The following is an 18658-nucleotide window of genomic DNA, read 5'->3' on the forward strand; positions in this document are numbered from 1 at the left end:
CAACCTTTCCCAGAAGTGTGTTTTCTCTCAGATGCCTGAGATTTCTCTGCCTGATTTGCATGAAACATTATGCACTTGGCAAAACAGTTGAAGGGACACCAGGTTCAGAGGAGCGGTACTGTAATTCCTGCTCGATCCTCTTTGGCACTCCAGCGCTGAGGGGTGCCACGAGCCCGTCAACTGCGGTAAAAGACACATGGTCACATTCAGAGAAAAAAGAACCATCACTTTCTGCACAGTAAATGAGATTCTTCAAGATGTCGTAATCAAAGCAGTTTCTACCATCTGCTTTCCACTATCCCTTCCTTTCAGACACCCTGCATTGTGAACTTCTAGTTGGGAGAAACTGAGGAGAGGCCATGGCCACCCCATGCTGTTGAGGGTGTAAGGAGGCACAAGTGGCCTCAGTGTGAACTGCTTGCCCAGTGATTTCCAACTGGGAGCCACATGAATATGCACATGGACAGCTGAATCCACAACACTGGAAAATACAGTTATGAGACGATAAGTCTGTCCTGTTTCTAAATACTCATTAACAACTCTTGATGCCAAAATAGTCAGAATCGATTCCGGTGCAGTCAGGAGTTGACACCCAGGGTGTGCGACATGTACTTTCTGAGATTTTGCGAGAGTAGACGTTTGTCCACAAATGACCATTTTTAAAAGCAAACTGCAAAGCCAAGCTAGAGAAAATGTTTTTCACTGTTTTATTGTTATGTTTTAGAAGAATGGCCTTGAGGGTGGAGTCCTTTTTTTACTGCTTGTTTTTCACTTCCCTCGACTCTCAAGAGATTTTTGGCAGGATCTTTGGAGGATATGAATTGTGATGTCACCAAAAAAATGAGCCTGGACCACAGTTCTCCCTCAACAAGCTATCCAAAATCCTTCTTTGTCTGGATGCACTCTTACAGACGAACTTGCATAGCTTGGCCTGCTTTGAATTCTTGAGTTATTTGGTTGGAGTAGAGGTGCGTTGCCAGACCTGGGAGGGAAGAACTGGTGTCCAGAGCCAGGGATTGTCCTTCTGAGGAGGAACTTGGCTAAAGACCCATTTGTACAAAGCCCTGCAAAAACCTGCAGCCAGCTCTGCACTTCAGTTAGATGTGTATCATTTTTCAACACGGTTAAGATTAATTGCAGACAACAGCACTAAAAATACAGCTATTTGTAACACATTGTATGAAATTTGATGCATATAATGTTTGTTAGCAGTGCACTGGCAGACAGAGAGCACCAGACAGGGTCCCTATTCCCAAAGAAGAGATCAGACACAAATTCATGTCTTTCACCACAGGCAGATACTTATTTATAAGATTGATTTTCTCTGTAGCATTATGAACTACAATTAGCTTTCAGACACTGGCATGAATTCTGGACACACTGAGGAATTCAAGAGAAATATTGCCTTGACTTCATAATGACAGAATTTTGACAATTATTTTGGGTATGTAAGTAAGACTAGAAGGATGACCTGGGTCATAGAGTACAGAGGTTATAAACTAACATTTAATGTAATTCCATTTATAATTATAATTATTTTCTTATTTAAAAATGTCTGGTTTACTTGATCCCATAATTCTGATTATTGTTTACTGCTGTAATATTTGTTGACAGGAACCACATGCTTTCACAAGCTTTACTTATCTAGGCTTAAAATGGTCTATTTCTTCCAGTTTCTCCTGATACAATAGGGCTTTGATTCCCCTGACCATCCTTCTAGCCTTTCTTTACACATTTTCCATTCTGATGTAATCTTTCCTGAAGAGGGATAGCCAGAATTATGCTCAGTACTCCAGAGCTTTGCACTAGGAGACTGTAGAATTGATAACTACCTTAAGAGTACCTACCTTAAGATGACTGATGCATCCTAAAATCTCATTTAACTCTTTCCTTTTTGCTTTGAATTGTTGGATTATAATCACCAGTCAGGAATATAGGTTGTTCCCTGCAAACAGCTGAGTTGCTGGAGGGGGTTATCTTCTCTACTTGCTTTCAGCTGCTTTTTACTTTCCCACATATGAAGACCTGCCAGTTGAGGTGCTTAAGTAAACTCTGTCTGATGTGTGTCAAAGTAAGTGTGATCATGAACAGGTTAAATAATATTTCTGCTTATTTTGATAACCACAACAGGTTAGGAGGTGGATACGTGGACAGATGGAAGGAGGCGGTAACCCCCGTACATCAGGAGCACCTGGGGAACAACAGCTTTGTAACTGGTATAGGGAGAGCCAGAGGAGACAGATGCTTGTCCTTACTAGACTCTGCAGGAAGTCATTTGTGAAGATGGATGGTCTTGAATATAATGCTGCTGCTTATTGGATTTTGCTCCCTTTAAATGTGCTTGGAGCAAAACTAAGAATGAGACAGTCATTTGAGGCATTCTATGATCTGGTGGAGAGAGATGGTCTGGGAATGACCTGGTGTGCACTCCTTGTTCTGCCACCAGCTTGCTGTGTAATTTGGGCAAGTTATTTCATCCTTCTGTACTTTAGCTTCTCCATCAAAAAGAAGTAAATGAGATTTGCCTTCCTCTGTGCAGCACAGCGACCTCCAGGTGAAAGGGTCTTACTTATTTTTCATTAAGTAATCAGTCACAGAATCATTTAGGTTGGAAGGGACCTCTTGAGATAATCCAGTGTTTGAACACTCTCACAGTAAAGAAGCATTTTCTTCTGTGCAGATGGAACTTCATATGGTATACTTTGTGCCAGTTGCCTCTAGTCCTGTCAGTGGACACTATTGAGAGGAGTCTGGCTCCCTCTTTTTCATCCCCTTCCATCAGGTATTTATAAACATCGATCAGATCCCCCCTGAGCCTTCTTTTCTCCAGGCTGAACAGTCTCAGCCTCTCCTCATATGAAACATACTCCAGTGCATAAATCATCTTGGTGGCCCAGCACTGGACTCACTCCAGTAAGTCCATATCTTTCTTGAACCAGGGATCCCAGGACTGGACACAGCAGTCCAGGTGTGGCTTCATTGGTCCTGGGCAGAGGGGAAGGATTACCTCCCTCAACCTGCTGCCAGTGCTCTGTCTAATGCAGCCCAAGATGGTGTTGGCCACCTTTGCTGCAAAGGTGCATTGCTGGCTCATGATCAACTTGGTGTCCACCAGGACACTCAGGTCCTTCTCTGTAGAGCTGTTTTCCAGCTGGTAAGCCCCCAGTGTGTACTGGTGCATAGGGCTTATTGCTTCCCAGATGCAGGACTTCTGCATTTCCCTTTGCTGAACTTCATGAGGTTCCTCACTGCCCATTTCTCCAGCCTGCTGAGAGCCTGTTGAGCCCTCTGGATGGCAGCGCAACCATCTGGTGCATCAGCAGCTCCTCCCAGTTTTGTATCATCTGTGAACTTGTTGAGGATGCAGTCTTTCCCAGTGTCCAGGTCATTAATGAAGATGCTGAACAGTGTTGGAACCAGTATTGACCCCTGAGGTACACCACTAATGACTTGCCTCCAGCTGGACTTTGTGCCACTGATCACACCCCTCTGGGCCTGGCCATTCAGCCAGTTTTCAGTCCCCCTCACTGTCCACTTACCTAACCTGTACACTGCCAGCTTGTCTATGAGAGTATTACGGGAGGCAGTGTCAAAAGCCTTACTGATGTCAAGGTAAACAACATCCACTGCTCTCCCCTCATCCACCAAGCTAGCCACTTCATTGTAGAAGGCTATGAGGTTGGTTAAGCATGATATCCCCTTCATAAATCCAGTCTGACTTCTCCTGATCACCTGCTTGTCCTTCACGTGTTTGGACATTGTTTCCAGGAGGATTTTCATCATCACCTTCCCAGACAGTGAGAAGAGGTTGACCAACCTGTATTTTCCCAGAGCTTATCTCTTGTCCTTCTTGAAGACAGGGCGGCATTTGTTCTCCTCCATTCTTCAGGAACTTCTCTCATTTGCATGACCTCTCAAAGATGATCGTGAGTAGCCTGGCAAGACATCAGCCAGCTCCCTCAGCACTTGTGGGTGCAGCCTGTCAGGGCCATCAGTCAAAAAACATACAAAACAGAAGGAAAACATTAGAAAGCTGTCCCTCTTGATAACCAGATGTTTTTTTACACAGATTGCATATTTGTTATACAAGGAGCTGTTCAGTGTCCGGACCACAAGATAATTAATAGGAAAATGTGACTCATGTTTTATTCCAAGTTCTGATACACCTGCTGTGCAGTGAACTTTTGCACTTGGAGTATGAAGCAAACCTGTAGTGCTTGTCAGTTCATTAACAGTATTTAGTTTTATTAAATTGGAGACTTTTGCAAAAATCATACTCTGCACAAATAATTACCTTCAGTGTGCTTTTCCCTTTAGTTTCAGGGTTGGTATCAGTTGATATCTCTATTAATTTTTCTTTTATAGGTTAAGTGATCAAAATACCATATACCTGTCTGTCTCTCTGTACAATACTTTTGCATTTACAGAAATACTTTTAAGTAAAACAGATTAATTGGATAATAACCTCAGGAAAAAATAGTTCTGCAAATTAACTTGTAATGATACTCATCTGTCTTTCATATCAGACAGTTATTTGATTTATCCTGTATTCTTCTGGATTTTAAAAGGTAGCTTGTTGCTGCTGCCGCTTTTGATAATAAAGGAGTGCAACCCAACAGATCCTTTTAGGACTCCATCTACTGTTTTCTGCTTGAGTATCAGACCCTAGGCTGTGTCTTTATGTGGAAAGTTAAGGGAAACTGCAGTTTGCTTCATCGAGGAAGGAATACCTCCAGCACTTGGGCTGATTTCAAGGTGCTAACAGGTGCTTCATTTGGCCATGGCTGCCTTTTGGATGGGTGCACTATTCTGTGTGTAGATTAGGGAGGGGAAAACGAACGGACTCTCTTTTGTTCTTTTTTTAACTGGCAGATGCAATACCATTTACTAAGGTTGTATTAAATATATATTTTTTCTTCTTTCTTTCCTCGTTTCTGCAGATCTTTCAATGGAAGAATGCTGTGACAAGGGTATTGAATGGGCAAATAAAAACAGAATATGTACTTCTCTACCATTAATATCCGAGGCCAGAGAATGCAGGTATATAGTTATGTATTATATATTAAACTATAGTTTATATTTTTATGTAAAACCATGGGAATGGCAAGTATGAAAGCTGATTTAGAAGATGAAGCACCCAGCTCTTAAATGCAAGTTTTTCAAATCCACATCTAGCCTTGGGAGTACCTACTGAGTACCTACTTTTCTTCCATTACGTCCTTTAAATTTTTGCTGTTGGGAGTACCTACTGAGTACCTACTTTTCTTCCATTACGTCCTTTAAATTTTTGCTGTTGGTCTAGCACCCAGCTCTAATCTGTTTGGCATGTACTGTCTCTTAGTCAGAAGTTTTTCCACTGTACTCTACTCACAGGGCTTGGACTCTGCCTACAGTCAATACATCTCAGCATGGCTCCCCTAATGTCAGCAAAGCTTCTTCAGTTTATACCGATTGTGAATCTAGCCCAACGATGGTCCAAATTCTTAGGCAAAAGTTTATCAAGAAACACAACAGATCCTGTACGTGAATAATCTATGGATTGCATACATACATATGTATGTATGTAAGGCAGCCTTTTAAAACTGTTTCTCCTGTGTGGTGCCACACAGATAATTGTCCTGCGGTTCTCAGTTGAATTGCTGGATGGGGAAACTTAAAGCTTAAGTCAAGGAGATTCCTAGTTATGTAGGGTGTCTGACTTCTGTCAAACGTATTTGACCGTAGAAAATAGTAGCCTTTAGTTAATAAATAGATTTCTTAATTCTACTGACATTTAATGGGATACACATTTCTATTATGTAATCTAGCAAATGAAATAATGAAGTTAAATGTTAAAATTATTTGCAGAGTAATATTTTGGTTATACTGAATCTCTTATATGGTTGGGGCATTTGTATTTTTTATGTCCATGATAGTTTGTGTTACTTTTGCTGTTAAATACACCTGTTACATTTAATTTGTGGAGCTAACAATTTGTGATTGGTAGTCTGAGGGGCAGTTGTGTAGTCAATCAGGAGCTGGTAGAAGGCCAGGACTTACGTAAAGTTGATAAGGGGGATTCAGACCGGAATGTGGAATGTCTAATTAAAACTATTGTCCTTGGGAAGTGAAACACATCCTGGAGAAGTATGTAAGCTAATTAAGATGTTTTGGGAACGATCTGAAGCTACGAGTAGAAGTGTGATAAGAAGCACGCTTATGTGAACTGTCCTCATTATAATACTGAAAGTCACACCCCTTGAGCTGGAGACCCCGGCCCAAGCAGAGACCCCTCACCTTTGGGCATGTGTAAAATATTAAAGTAATACTGTAGCTTTAGGAATAAGACGAGAAAATGTAGACCAATAGAAAACTGCTTTACATAATTACTTATGCATATGTATAACTAGACTGTATAAATACTGTACCTGTATGAACGAGCGGGGGGCTAGCTTTGTGGAACTATCACCTAGCACCCGGTCTTGTGCAAAACTTGAAATAAACTGATATCTCGGCTCTGTGTGCGTATTGGGTGTTGCACACTGGGTAACGAACTCCGTTTGTGAGACAACAGTTTCACAGAGGACTTCATATTTAAAACATGTTACATTGCTCCCCTCTATCTTTTCAAATGGATTCCAAAGTGATTTAACCTTGCTAATTGTAGAAGTGTTGGATTGATCTTTATTACGGAAAGAATGTGTCTTGCAGGCAAGTCTGTCCATGTTTTCTGACTTTTGCGTTTATATTGGCATAGAAAGCAGTCTCTTACGCAGAAGAATTGACAGATAGGTCTTAAATCCCAATTTAGGAAATACTTGAAGAGTCAGAAGAATTACAGACAAAACAGAGGCAGGAAAAACAGGAAACTAAGTCTATTGAACAATCTGGGAGAGAGAATCTTGATGATTTAATGATCATTTGATTAATGTGAGTTGCGATTCTGCTGTACATGTACTTTACTCTGTTAAAGATTGTCATTTTAGAGTCTTTAGGACTTCACAGGAACTGAAAAAAGCTTACTAATACTTCATCTAGCTTTTATGCATAACTGACGTAATTAAGAAAATTATAGTGATGTAATGGTAAATCAGAAGTGGGTAAATGCACACATTCTGTGAGAGGCGCGAGCGCTTATTGGCAAAAAACAGTGGATAAATTCAGTTCAGTTGCATTCATGACTGTACGATAAATAATCATAGCCCCCCCCGAACATTGGCTTCACTATAAAAATGAGTAAGTAAAATCGCCATCTTTGACTACTTTGTTTAATGGCAATATTATTTTACTCCAGTTACGATTGCAAACTGGCATATCTATGAGAGGTACAGAAAAATCACTTTATGATGCCATTTCAGACACAAAAGTAAGGGCCAAATTCTACTCCCAGTTGCTGGTGTAACTGGAGCCAGAATGAACAGTGAGGGAGCATGATTCCCTTTGCAAGCATGCGAGGGTAATGCCACTGATTTTGTACATCTATTCCTACAGCACAGAGATGCAAGCAAAACCAAAACCGGGTTCATTGCACTTGCTGAGATCTAGGCAGGTGAGAATATGGCACAGGATGCCCTATTGGTTACAGATTTTCAAAAGAACTTGCTTCCTATTTAGACACCTACATGCAGTGGGAGCTGCTGGGGGCCAGATACCTGTCATTTATGTGGTCGCTTCAACCCCAGCTGGGATCTTTTGACTGTCTAGTGCAGAACAGTTTGGGCAGTGTAGATCGTCTGACTTTGAGTGCTCTAAAAAACCACGGCCTCTTGGGTGTACAAACCCATATGACTTCATGCCAGAGGGAGCTCTGTTTGCCCTGTATATTTCAGCTTGGGTTTGCAAGGTTAGCAGTTGAACGCAAGGGAAAAATACGCTGTGAAGTGAGCAGATTTGATGAAGTTACTGAAGTAAGAAATGATTTTGCAGTTACATTGCAAAGACCATGCAACAGAGAACAGATTGGATGTGAGTACTTTCCCCAACACGCATTACAAGAATTTACATGCTGGTTTTGAACCCTCTGCTTAGAACAGCAATAACATAACGGCATCTCAGATTCAGTCCTTCCCTCAAAGCAAGCCCACTGCTAGAGTTTCTTTTGCTTTTCTAATCACCCTTTCTTTTGTTCGTGGAGGAACAAGCTGCGTTAGGGAATTAGAGATGCACCCACTTGACCTTTTCCCAGCCATTTAAAGCACATTCATAGTAATCAAGAAGGGTTTCCATGCAAGCGCTGACATTCTCCTATCTGCCGTGCATCCTAGAAACAAGCTGACAGTTCTGGGTTTCAACGTGCTTTTAGGATCCTTCTCCCAAAGTCTCTTGTGGTTCTTGAGGGACTTGCCGTCCGTGTGAGCGTCACTTGCTGAATATGGTACAGTTCAAAGTGCAGATGTGCTCGCTTTCTTGTCCTACACCACAGGTGAGCCAGCCCTCTGTCTGAAGTTCACATGAATTCGTGAGATCCATCTGGCTACTGTTGCTCAGTTCCATTTAAGTTGAAACAAGGCTCCTGGCTCAATGTCCAGTCATGTCTGCAATCTCTTATTCTGGTTGCTTGTCCCACAAATGAGTATACCTCATTGTATTATCACTCTGTAAAATGACAGTATTTTTCTCTGTGTCTTCATGACTCAGTAAATATGAGTGTAGAGTTTTAATGAATGATATCTTTGGCTGTCATAACAGCAGCTTTTTGCCCATTCATCCATTTTTTTGTGATGTGGTTAAACTCACAGCAGCTGGAAACAGCTGCCATTTATTTTTGGAACTCAACCTGCCCAGTAAATCTTCTTCCTTTCAAAATGAAGAGTTTCCCCTGCCCAGAGCTCTTAGCAAGTGAACTTAATCCCTGGGCCAGAAACGGCATATCTCCATATGAGAATTGCATGCCTTTAGCAATGTGTAAAGTCTTCTTGGAGTTACATTGGGAATAACATTATTTATTATTAGTGTTGCAAAAAGGCATAAAAGAAGAAGCTACAGAACGCTGCTAGGTGCTGTGCAAAAACAGAACAAAAAGGTGATCTGTGTTCCCAAGCAGCGACAAGTGGCAGCACTTGGATACAGATTCAGACGGGAACACAAGGAAAGAATAAGACAAGAGTGTTCGGAGTGATAGGCACCAGATGCTTAACTGCTGATAGATGTTTATTGATTTATGCCATTTTAAGTCTGGAAGAGCCTGAGATTTTGGACATCAAAGTTGTGACAGTTTTATGTCTGATAAAGCTGTTTAAAGTTATTTTTGGAGAAGTTGTCTTTATTAATTATTATCTCTTCGCTGCAGCCTGCTAAGCGTGCCTCACAGTCACTCAGATTTTTGGCTTTGCAGTCAGAGGGACAGAAGAACAGTCTGCTATGTTGTCAGGGTTTTATTGCCACTCATTTAGGACAACTTGCTTACTTCACTTTGTGAATAGTGTCAAACTCAGTCCTTTCTCTGCCACAACGTTATCAATATTGTTTCTCTACATAATATATGATATCAGTATAATTTTACCCTTTACCTTCAAGAAAACTTTTATTAAGTAAACTACAAAGTTGTTTATGGATTATAGCTGATGAATCTTGAGGTTTGTTGAATCAACTATTTTTACTTGAGTCCCTTCCTAATTTATAACACATGTTCCAATATATGTATTTTCATTGTTGAGGCACTTTCTTATTTTCATTTGTCATATTGTGTCACTTATAATAGCAGATCTTGCTCTTGCTCTTAATTTTCCTAAGTGAATTTCTGTTGTATGTTAAACTGCAAACTGAAGGAACTAAGGCTGGAAGACCCAGCTTGTGTTTGCAAAATCATTCTGGAGTGGAATCATTCCCTTTATAATTTTAGTATTTTTTGTCAAAAAATGCCTTCCACTGTGCACATGAATAGCATTGACATAGTTTGAAGACAGGCTAATAAGTAGAAGGAGAGAGGCAGAGGGTAATGAAATTAGGCTGACAACAAAGACATTGTTTTCAGAGTAAAGTTAAATTTTAATGCTTTTATGGAAAGAAATGAAAGGAAAAATAGGTGGTTACGAAATCTGTGCTGGTTTAGGAGTGCATCCTCTGGGAAGGAGAATAATAAATGTGAAAGGATTGTGGAGGTAGATGGACATGCAGCTTTTCAGCTGGAAATTTATTCCATGAAAATCTGTAACATTGGTTAAATTTTAACAGAAAGTAAAAGTGAGAATATAAAACATGATTTCTTAACTTGATTTATAATCAAGTTACCTAGTAATGAAATAACTTTCATTGTAGATCAGCATCTGCAACAAAGAATAAGGATTTTTTAAATGTCTGAATGATTTCTGTTGACTAGTGAGCCATGAATAAAACTCATCTTTCAGAGAAACCAGGAAATGCATGATTTTACATGAAATATCCTGCGTGAATGTCAGTTATGAGGCCTCATGCTCCTAGAGATTCTGTATTTAGTGTTTTAAGATTTCAGACATATTGTAAATACCTACTTATGTCAATAAAGTTCTGTTGCGCTGTTTTAACTGAAAATCAGAATATGGCAGATAAGGAAGAAGTAGCCTTTGGCTTTTTTAATTATTAGGAGTAATTAAAAAAAAAAACACAGGGAAGTACTCCTCTACTTTCTCTTTTTTGAGAGACCAATATTGTAAGCATGACCAGTAGTGTAGACATGAAATTAATAGGAATGCTACACAGGAAGAGTTGAAAGGTTTTACGCAAAGAGACAAATCTAGATGTCCTGTTAGCCATTAGAGATGGCTCCTTTGCTCTGCTGTGAAGTAGCAAGTGGGTATGTATTATATTAGGGGTATATATTATATCTAAGCCAGGGAGACACACACAACTTAGCAAAGACAGGGAGAGATACTCTTCATCTCAAAAGTCTTGGAGTCTGAAGAGCTTGTGGTGGTATGCTCTAGCGACCATCAGCACGTGGTGTGCACAGCTGCTGTGCAAAGGGAGAAGGATGGTCAGCTGGGCAGGCTAAATTGCAGCTGGAAGACCAGGACCGTGCAGGTTTTTCTAGCATTTTTCTCTGCCATCTTTCAAGGATTTCTACCTCTGTTACAGCCACACAAGAGTTTACGGTCTCAAGCAATATTTGCTACCAGTGCAACTTCACTGTAGGATTTGGGCAATGAAGTGTGATTTTATTGTTGTTGTTCTGAAAATGAACAAATGGTATTTTAATCTAGTATTCAATTGATTTTTAATTCCTTATTACAGTTGGGGTGGGCCACATGACTTATGAATACAGCTGTGGGAAACATTTTAAGAAACGTTTTTGTTTTGGTTGAAATTGCCAATTTGTCAGAGATTTCAAAGAGATGACTTGTATTTGAAAAAAAAAAAAGCCACACTGGAAACGGAACAGATCTACTGAAAGACTTCTGGTGTTTGTTTGTTTGTCTGTGGCTAACATATCTAGCTCCTCAACAGGATTTGGAGGGCTGAAGGAGCTGGAAAGTCTCAGCTCCCACACTCTTGGGCTTGAAGTTCAGGTTTTACAGGCTTCCAAAGTCCTGACAGTCAGACCACCCCAGAGCTGGGCAGGGAATGGAAATTCTGCTTTGGAGGGAATTTCAGCAACAAAAAAGTCACATATTCTTCCAAACTGGAACTAAAACAAATATCAAAACCTTCAAATATTCTGCCAAATAAAGTTACTGTCCTGGGCTTAACTTCTTGCTATGACTTTAGACTCTATTTTTGAATAATTTGTTCATTAACTTATCCTGGTTTTTGTTCCTATGCATTGAAATCTCATAGCTGTTTTTGTCCAAGTGAGAACTGCACAGTCAGACCATTACAGAATCCAGGAAAGAAGAATCGGGAATCTTCCGGAATGTAGCTTGACAACCTCGCCTCACCAATATGCACAGAGACGCAGAATCTGAGCCCACTGCCCACGTGTCCCCTGCTTTTAGTGGGCTGGGCTGGATGGCCTGGCCTTAGAGCTGAGGGAGTCCCTTATGCTGCCTGGGAGCTGAAAGCTCATCCTACGGTCATTGAGAGCAGGGAAGCTCCTCCAGAGGTGATGCATGGCAATCCACTTATCTCAGATGACAGGAGGAGAAGCCTGTAGTTCAGTGGTGCAACTAACCCACCCCACTTCTTTATACTTCCAAAATTTCCAACAGTGTAAATAAAGGATTTTTGAGAGTAAAGGGTTTGCTGAATATCTTTATATAATTCTATGTATTTCTAGGTAACCCTTGAAAAGATTTTACTCATCTGTTCAAATAACTAGAGTTGAGGAAAAAAAAGGTGAATACTCTTGACAGCAAAGAGAATGTGTTCAGTGTTGTTAGTCTGTAAGATGTATAAGGTTTCTGATGCTGATGGGTATAAAAGTGCATTTATAGGGTTTTTCTGTGCATTTCTGATAGAGCTCTAACATATCAGGGCATCCCTTTTAGGTGCCCCTGTTTTTTGTAGAATTGCTTGGATTGCCTTTGGCATAGTTTCCTTTCCCCCTCGCAACTCAGGTAACATTATTCTTAGTGAAATTGAGTTATCACAAAACACATGGATATGTTTATATCCTTGTATGTGTAATCTGATTTGTTGTTACTCTTTAACTTTTTTCTCTGTTTCCCAGTGTCTGTTACAGGAGGTAGCGGTGGAAGAGCTTTAAACACCCAGGTCCACCCACAATGCTACCCAACAAGGCAGAGTTGCACGTAAAAAGAGAGTGGAGAGAGGGGAGATATCTCCTTGCATGGGCTTTGCTTGCAAGTGGCAGTAGCAACAGGAGTGGAGGAGTTTAAAGCCTCTTGACACAGATTATTTTCCACAGGAAGGAGTGTTCAATTTATTCACTGAAACCGAGATAAAATAGAATGATTTTATGAGCAGTGGAAGTAACAAAGCTGTGTTTCCTGTAGATTTATATCCTGTCTCCTCTCCACATCTTCCTGTCCTGTAACACTCTTCTCTCCCTTGTCTTTCTTCACCTCTTGCTTGCAATACACTCTGTTTCTCACTATGAATTTCCTCAGTATCTTCACTTCTCCTCATATCTCCAGCTGTCCCACAGAGCAACACTATGAGCATCCTTCAACATGCCGTACCTGTTTGTTTGAGCAAGAGGCATCAGGTGCCAGGGTTGACTGCCCATAGGATTGCAGACTCTCACAGTGTCCAGGGCCTGTCTTCTCCCTTCTGTCAGCCGGAGCACTGATTTGGTTCTTGCCATCCTCTGTTCAGTCACCAGCTGTCACAAAACATGCAAGAATGAAAGTCCTGGAGACCTTGAGCCTTGTGGCAAATGTGGTTGAAGTTATCTGTTTGCTTAAAAAAATTGTTAGTCCAGACTGCAAGGTAGACAGGCAGTTAAACTGTATTAAACATATGACCTTAACTGTATTAAACATATCACCTAGACATGCTGCCTTAGAGAATAGATAATATTTTTACTTTGTAACTAAAATGCGTGCCCACAGGAACCTCTTTCCATGAGACTAGTACGAGTGCTAGTTGTCCAAACTTTCGTTATCTGTTCTTTACCTATATATGACTTTCTTCTCCCATTGCTTCCATCCTTTTGTCAGCATGACTCAGGTACAGTGCTGCCACAGCCAGTTGGAGAAGCAGTACTGTTCAGATGGGATTGAATTTGCCAACGTTCGTGAGGAGTGTGACTCTCATACTGGTGAAAATTCCGCCTGTGAAGCTGAATACTTTAAGGTGAGATATTAGAGCTACTCCTGTTCATCTTTAAGAAATGGTATTGACTGTTTAGATTGGTATTCAGGGTTGACCCTGAAGGTCACCGTACTCCGTTTGATGCACATAAACAGTTTTTTCCCACCTCGTGTCTCTGTTAAGGCTGTCCACTTTGTGCTTCTTTGAGAGAAACAGTTCCTTGTTGAGTGAAGCAGACTGTCTCATTACATTTTAGCAAAGGCAGAGGGTTGAATGCAAAAGAGCAGAAAGTCTTGAACGCGTAATTGGCTAGGAAACTATTTTTGCATGAAGAGAAGACATCAAAACTGTAGGAAGGGATGGGTGAGAAACTCAGTCTTGTTTCAGACTTTAGCTTTCATTAGAGCTTCATGGCCTAAGGTCAAATTCAGTGGTTTTCACTATTGGTGGTCCAAAGGGGTAGGACTGAAGTTAATCCTCTCAGCGTACTTGTAATTCCAGCTTGTGTACATGTCCTTAGTTAACATGACTTTGATTTACAGTTGAATGGAGGCATCTGTAAGCTTGTGATAATAGCATGTGGTATTAGAATAAAAATGCCTGTCGTTGCCATCTTTAGTTAATTTGTGCCCTGCCCTCTACCTTTATTACTATCTTTGTCTCTCCTTTCTTGAAAGCCAGCATGTTCCTACCACGCTGCAGAGTGGTTTTGGAAGAAAGTTCCACCAGTAAGATCATGACCTTGTCCATGACCCAGTCATGAACAGCTCTGGTCCTATTACAGATTTATTTCAGTGGTCATGAAAATAGATGAGAGTGATTTTACTTCTGCCCCCTGCCAAAGATACTGAATGTTTTGGTTCATTCAGTTAAAAAAAATCTACTGTATAGAAGATGGCAGGCAACATCTGACTTACAAGTTGTGTATCTCTCCAAAATGCCGGGTTGATCATGTTCCTGGCAGTAGGATGCTGCTGATGCCAGGGCTGTGAAGTAATCCACATTCTCGCTGTGAGTAGAAGAAAGGTAACACATGCTGATAAGGTTGGCATTGTTGCGTTGTCACAAACTTGTCTGCACGTGCAGCGTGATTTTGTCCCACAGTAGAGCGTGTCCCACAGTAGAGCGTGTCCCACAGAGGGGACGTATCTCACCTGTTGACCACGGCCAGGGTATGCCCTGCTCCAGGCATGGAGATTCCTCTGTGCAGCCTGTACTGTTAGAAGCCCGTCCACCCCAATCTAGATGTGGCATGAAAAAATATTTAGTCCTCTGTGACAGTACTTTGAAGGGCTATGAACAGATGAACAAGGACTCTGATGGCAAGTACTCTGCAGATTCAAGTGCTTGCTACCAGGGACAGGTTTATAACAGCAGCACTATTTTAAACACATGCCATGGGACAACTCTAAAACAGAATGCAACTGTTCAAGGAAACCCACTTTCCCATCAACTGACTGATGTTTCCCTATGTGGGCTTGTCAGCATGAGGAAGAAGAGTTAATGATGTTGTTTTTTAAAATGGCCAGACTTCTTTAAAGACGGCAGGTTTTCATGATGACAGCTGTATTATTAAATAAAATGGACTAGGGCTTGATCTCTGGCCCTGAGAATAAATGGCTCAGCACAGCTCATGTCATGTAACTGATGTCTTTCCCCTGCAAAACACAGTGCATGAGGGGTGTTGGGAACACTCGCTGGCCTGTGCTAACCCAAAATATGCTTCAGCATTGTCTGAGGATGTTAGTTGCCATTAGAGCTTGCTAATATTTAAATATTACAGACGATTGCGGGACAATGCCTGAGCCCATATTCTGTCTCTGTTTAATTTACTATAAACATAGTCAGTGTTATTTAATCTTTGTGAGCAACGTTCCCCCCCCCCCTCCCCCCCCGAGTATCCTACACTTAATAATTGTACTGAGGTAACTGTAGGAGTATCTTTGTAGATAATCTCTTTAATCCGTGATGGACATAGATGATTTATGATCTAATATCAGTGAACAATTCATCATTTCTTTTGTTGAATACATTTTTAATCTGATGACCTTGAGACATACAATTTGTCTGGCTATTGTGCCCTGCTGTGGTGAACTTTTACATTCACACCAAGCCCATCTCACATGGGCTTGAATCTCATTTTGCCTAAGTTGGTCTGTTTTAATTTAGCTTAGGTAGCATGGGAAATCTTTTGGATCCTCTTTGCCTCCTTCAAGGAAGCAGAAAGAGTTATTTAGTAATTCAATTAGTAGGATTAATCACAGCACTTTGCAGCAAATGAGGCAGCTAATCTTTCTTTTGAATCCAAAACTTGCGATTGGAAAGAAGATAAAAAGACCATATTTTGAAAACACTTGCCTCAGCTTTTACACTTAAAGGTGGTAGGCATAGGTAATAATGAGCATAATTTTACTCCTCCATTTTTTTGGAAGCATAGCTTTTCTTGCCTTGAAAAAAAGGATGCAAAATTAATCATTAATCTTTAAAATCTTCATCAAAACACAGTAATCAATTTCCAGATTTGTTGCTGATACAGGAGATGTAGAAATGGGTTTATGAAAGTTTCTACCACAACAGCCCTGCAGAAAGGAGTGAAGCTTTTAGAAATTTGACCTTCTTTAAAGTCCTCGGACATTTTCCCCAAAATTTGTCATAACTGCTTTCTTTTTCCAAAGATCGAGACATGGCCTTATCTCCCCAGTTTGGTTGTGTATATTAGATGAGCACAAAAGTTTTATTGCTTTGGACTGTTGAACATATTTTTTATTTTTGTTCAGATCTTCAAAAGTTCTGAAAAATTCCGCTGAGTTACTTGTATATTTTTCGGTCTGTTTTTCATAGCATCTACTGGTTAGTCTGGATTTCAGCAAATGAGAGACCTCTTGTGGACAGATACACAAAAGCAACGTTAATATAGGGTTCACCCTTCCAAATCTGGTAACTTAAATGGTGACATAAATAATAAAGAACTATTATAAAATTTAACTAATTAAGAGAGCTTATTGATTAAAGCGATTTCAGGTGCTTCCTAATCACACCAAAAATAAGTCTTCAGACTTCTCACATGTAACACTTTATTCCTTTATTCCTTCCATCTTTATTCCTTTCTCTGAGAAGGTAAGGTGTAAGAGCAGTCAAGGGATCATAGGACTTCAAGTAGAACACAGCTTTCTATCCAGACACGAAGGTCAAGGCATGGCTTTGAAGCTGCATGGGCTTTTGCTGATAACAGGGGAGAGGCAAAGGAAAAAATGTTCGAGATTGTTATCCGGATCACTTAAATAAAGGCTTACAAGCAGTGAAAGTGTGTAATAACAACTCGATCATTAGGTTGTACCGTCCGTGAAGGCAGCAATGGTTCTAGCAAATGGGTGAATGGTCACCGCAACGTGCCGTCGGGCAGCTGGCAACCTTTGGAAAACGGCTGCAAACACATCAAGAACTGAACTAATATGGAGTCTAGACTGCACTCCAGACTAAAGGATCAAAGTCTTTCAGAACGGGCTAACAACCCTGAAAAAATTAGTGTGAAAAAGGAAATGTTGAGATGAATCTTACCAGGATAGTGATAGTTACAATGACATACTGCTTTGTGTCTCAGAATACCAGAGTGCTCCATGACCATGAGTTAAACACTGCTATGTTATTACCATTCCACAGTGGGAACTGAAAGAAAAGCTGACTTTCCGAGTTCACAGGTGAGATACGTGGAGACGTATGCGCGTCTACAAGAGTCCTGGGTGTGCTCTGAACACAAGGCTGTTCATCAGCTTCTCCATCTTTTTTCTTTAGTTGAACAGGAAATGTTAGCCTTTAGGACTGCCAGTGCAGAATCTTCTAGGGTCAATATTAAAAGCCAGTTACCATAAACATCAGTTAAGAAAATATTTGACACTTTTCATCTCTGGATCATTTTGGCTGTGGTATAGCAACATAAATTATTACCAAGATGTTAAATCAAGATGCATCGTGCACAGTTAGAATAAATACAGGTTGGAACAAACGGTTCAATGCATACAATTATGTTAAATGAAGATACAGTTTCTTACAGACATTGCAAGACTTAGCAAGCTCTGTACTTGAAGATTCACATTAGCTGGAGACAGAGGTCTTTCAAGTGGTGGCTCAACCTGGAAGAAATAAAGAACACAAGGTTATTCGACACTTCAAGAATGGCAAGATTAATGATCACTCTTTACCAAAAAATCCAGAGAAACTCTGTAACTCCCAATTTGAGCGTTGTGTGACAAGACAAAGAAATAGATTGAGTCAATTGATATGCCTACCAGTAGAAGCCAGTGAGGATATCCAGAAGTATATAATGTCAAAATTTGGCAAGGCATGAGCTGTATTCAGTAACTTAAATAAGATTTGGTTCTCAAAAATATGCAAGCTTGAGTCAAACAGTGAATCTTCAGCTCGGTTTTCATTTCTGTCTTCTAATTTATGGTTGTAAAAATTGGAAATCTAACAAAATTAGAGACAGATGTTAAAAACTTTGAGAAAGATGCGTCAGGAAAATGTTAAGACGTGTTAGAATAAATATTCAGAAATGTTGCAATTCTTGGAAGAGATCATCAAGTATTTATTTCTAAAGTCATCCAGAAGAGCCAGAAAACATAGAAATATCCCAGACATACTAGTGATGCAACCAGAGCATCTGCCACTGGATGCAAGTAGTTGGAGAACCAAGTAAAAAAAGTGGGTAGTGAGGAACCATCCCACCAAACAACAGTAGTTAATAAGGGAAAACATGTATCTTAACGTTATGGTAGGCATGAAAACAACACCCCAGCACTGGGCAGGAGGGAAGAGTCCCTGCCGTACAAGCGTTGTGCAGCAGGGAAAGGATTCAGTTGTGTATTTAAAGACAAAGTACAAAATAGCATGCCTACATATTTCAAAATGCTGTAAAGTAAAAAAAGATTGAATAAACAAGGAAAAAGGATTTTATTATTTTGCTTTCATGCTGCTCTAGGTTTTAAAAGAACCTTTCACTGCAGTACAGAGAGAGAAACATATATAATACTTTATAAGGGAAAACTTAGAA

The 18658-nt window shown here is 40.3% G+C and overlaps 2 protein-coding genes across 6 annotated transcripts in view; both read left to right on the forward strand.

Moving 5' to 3' along the window:
- FAM118A (family with sequence similarity 118 member A) overlaps positions 1 to 18658 on the forward strand; it is a 243075-nt gene that overhangs the window by 123304 nt on the left and 101113 nt on the right. The window lies entirely within an intron of this gene.
- FBLN1 (fibulin 1) overlaps positions 1 to 18658 on the forward strand; it is an 85876-nt gene that overhangs the window by 11320 nt on the left and 55898 nt on the right. For all 5 annotated transcript variants that reach the window (XM_075507484.1, XM_075507511.1, XM_075507503.1 and 2 more), the window contains exons 2-3: positions 4941 to 5040; positions 13515 to 13650. In XM_075507484.1, coding sequence (XP_075363599.1) covers positions 4941 to 5040; positions 13515 to 13650 — 236 coding nt within the window. The remainder of the gene's footprint in view (positions 1 to 4940; positions 5041 to 13514; positions 13651 to 18658) is intronic.

The sequence above is a fragment of the Mycteria americana genome, chromosome 1 (genome assembly GCF_035582795.1).
Source record: "Mycteria americana isolate JAX WOST 10 ecotype Jacksonville Zoo and Gardens chromosome 1, USCA_MyAme_1.0, whole genome shotgun sequence".
NCBI classification, from domain to species: Eukaryota; Metazoa; Chordata; class Aves; order Ciconiiformes; family Ciconiidae; genus Mycteria; species Mycteria americana.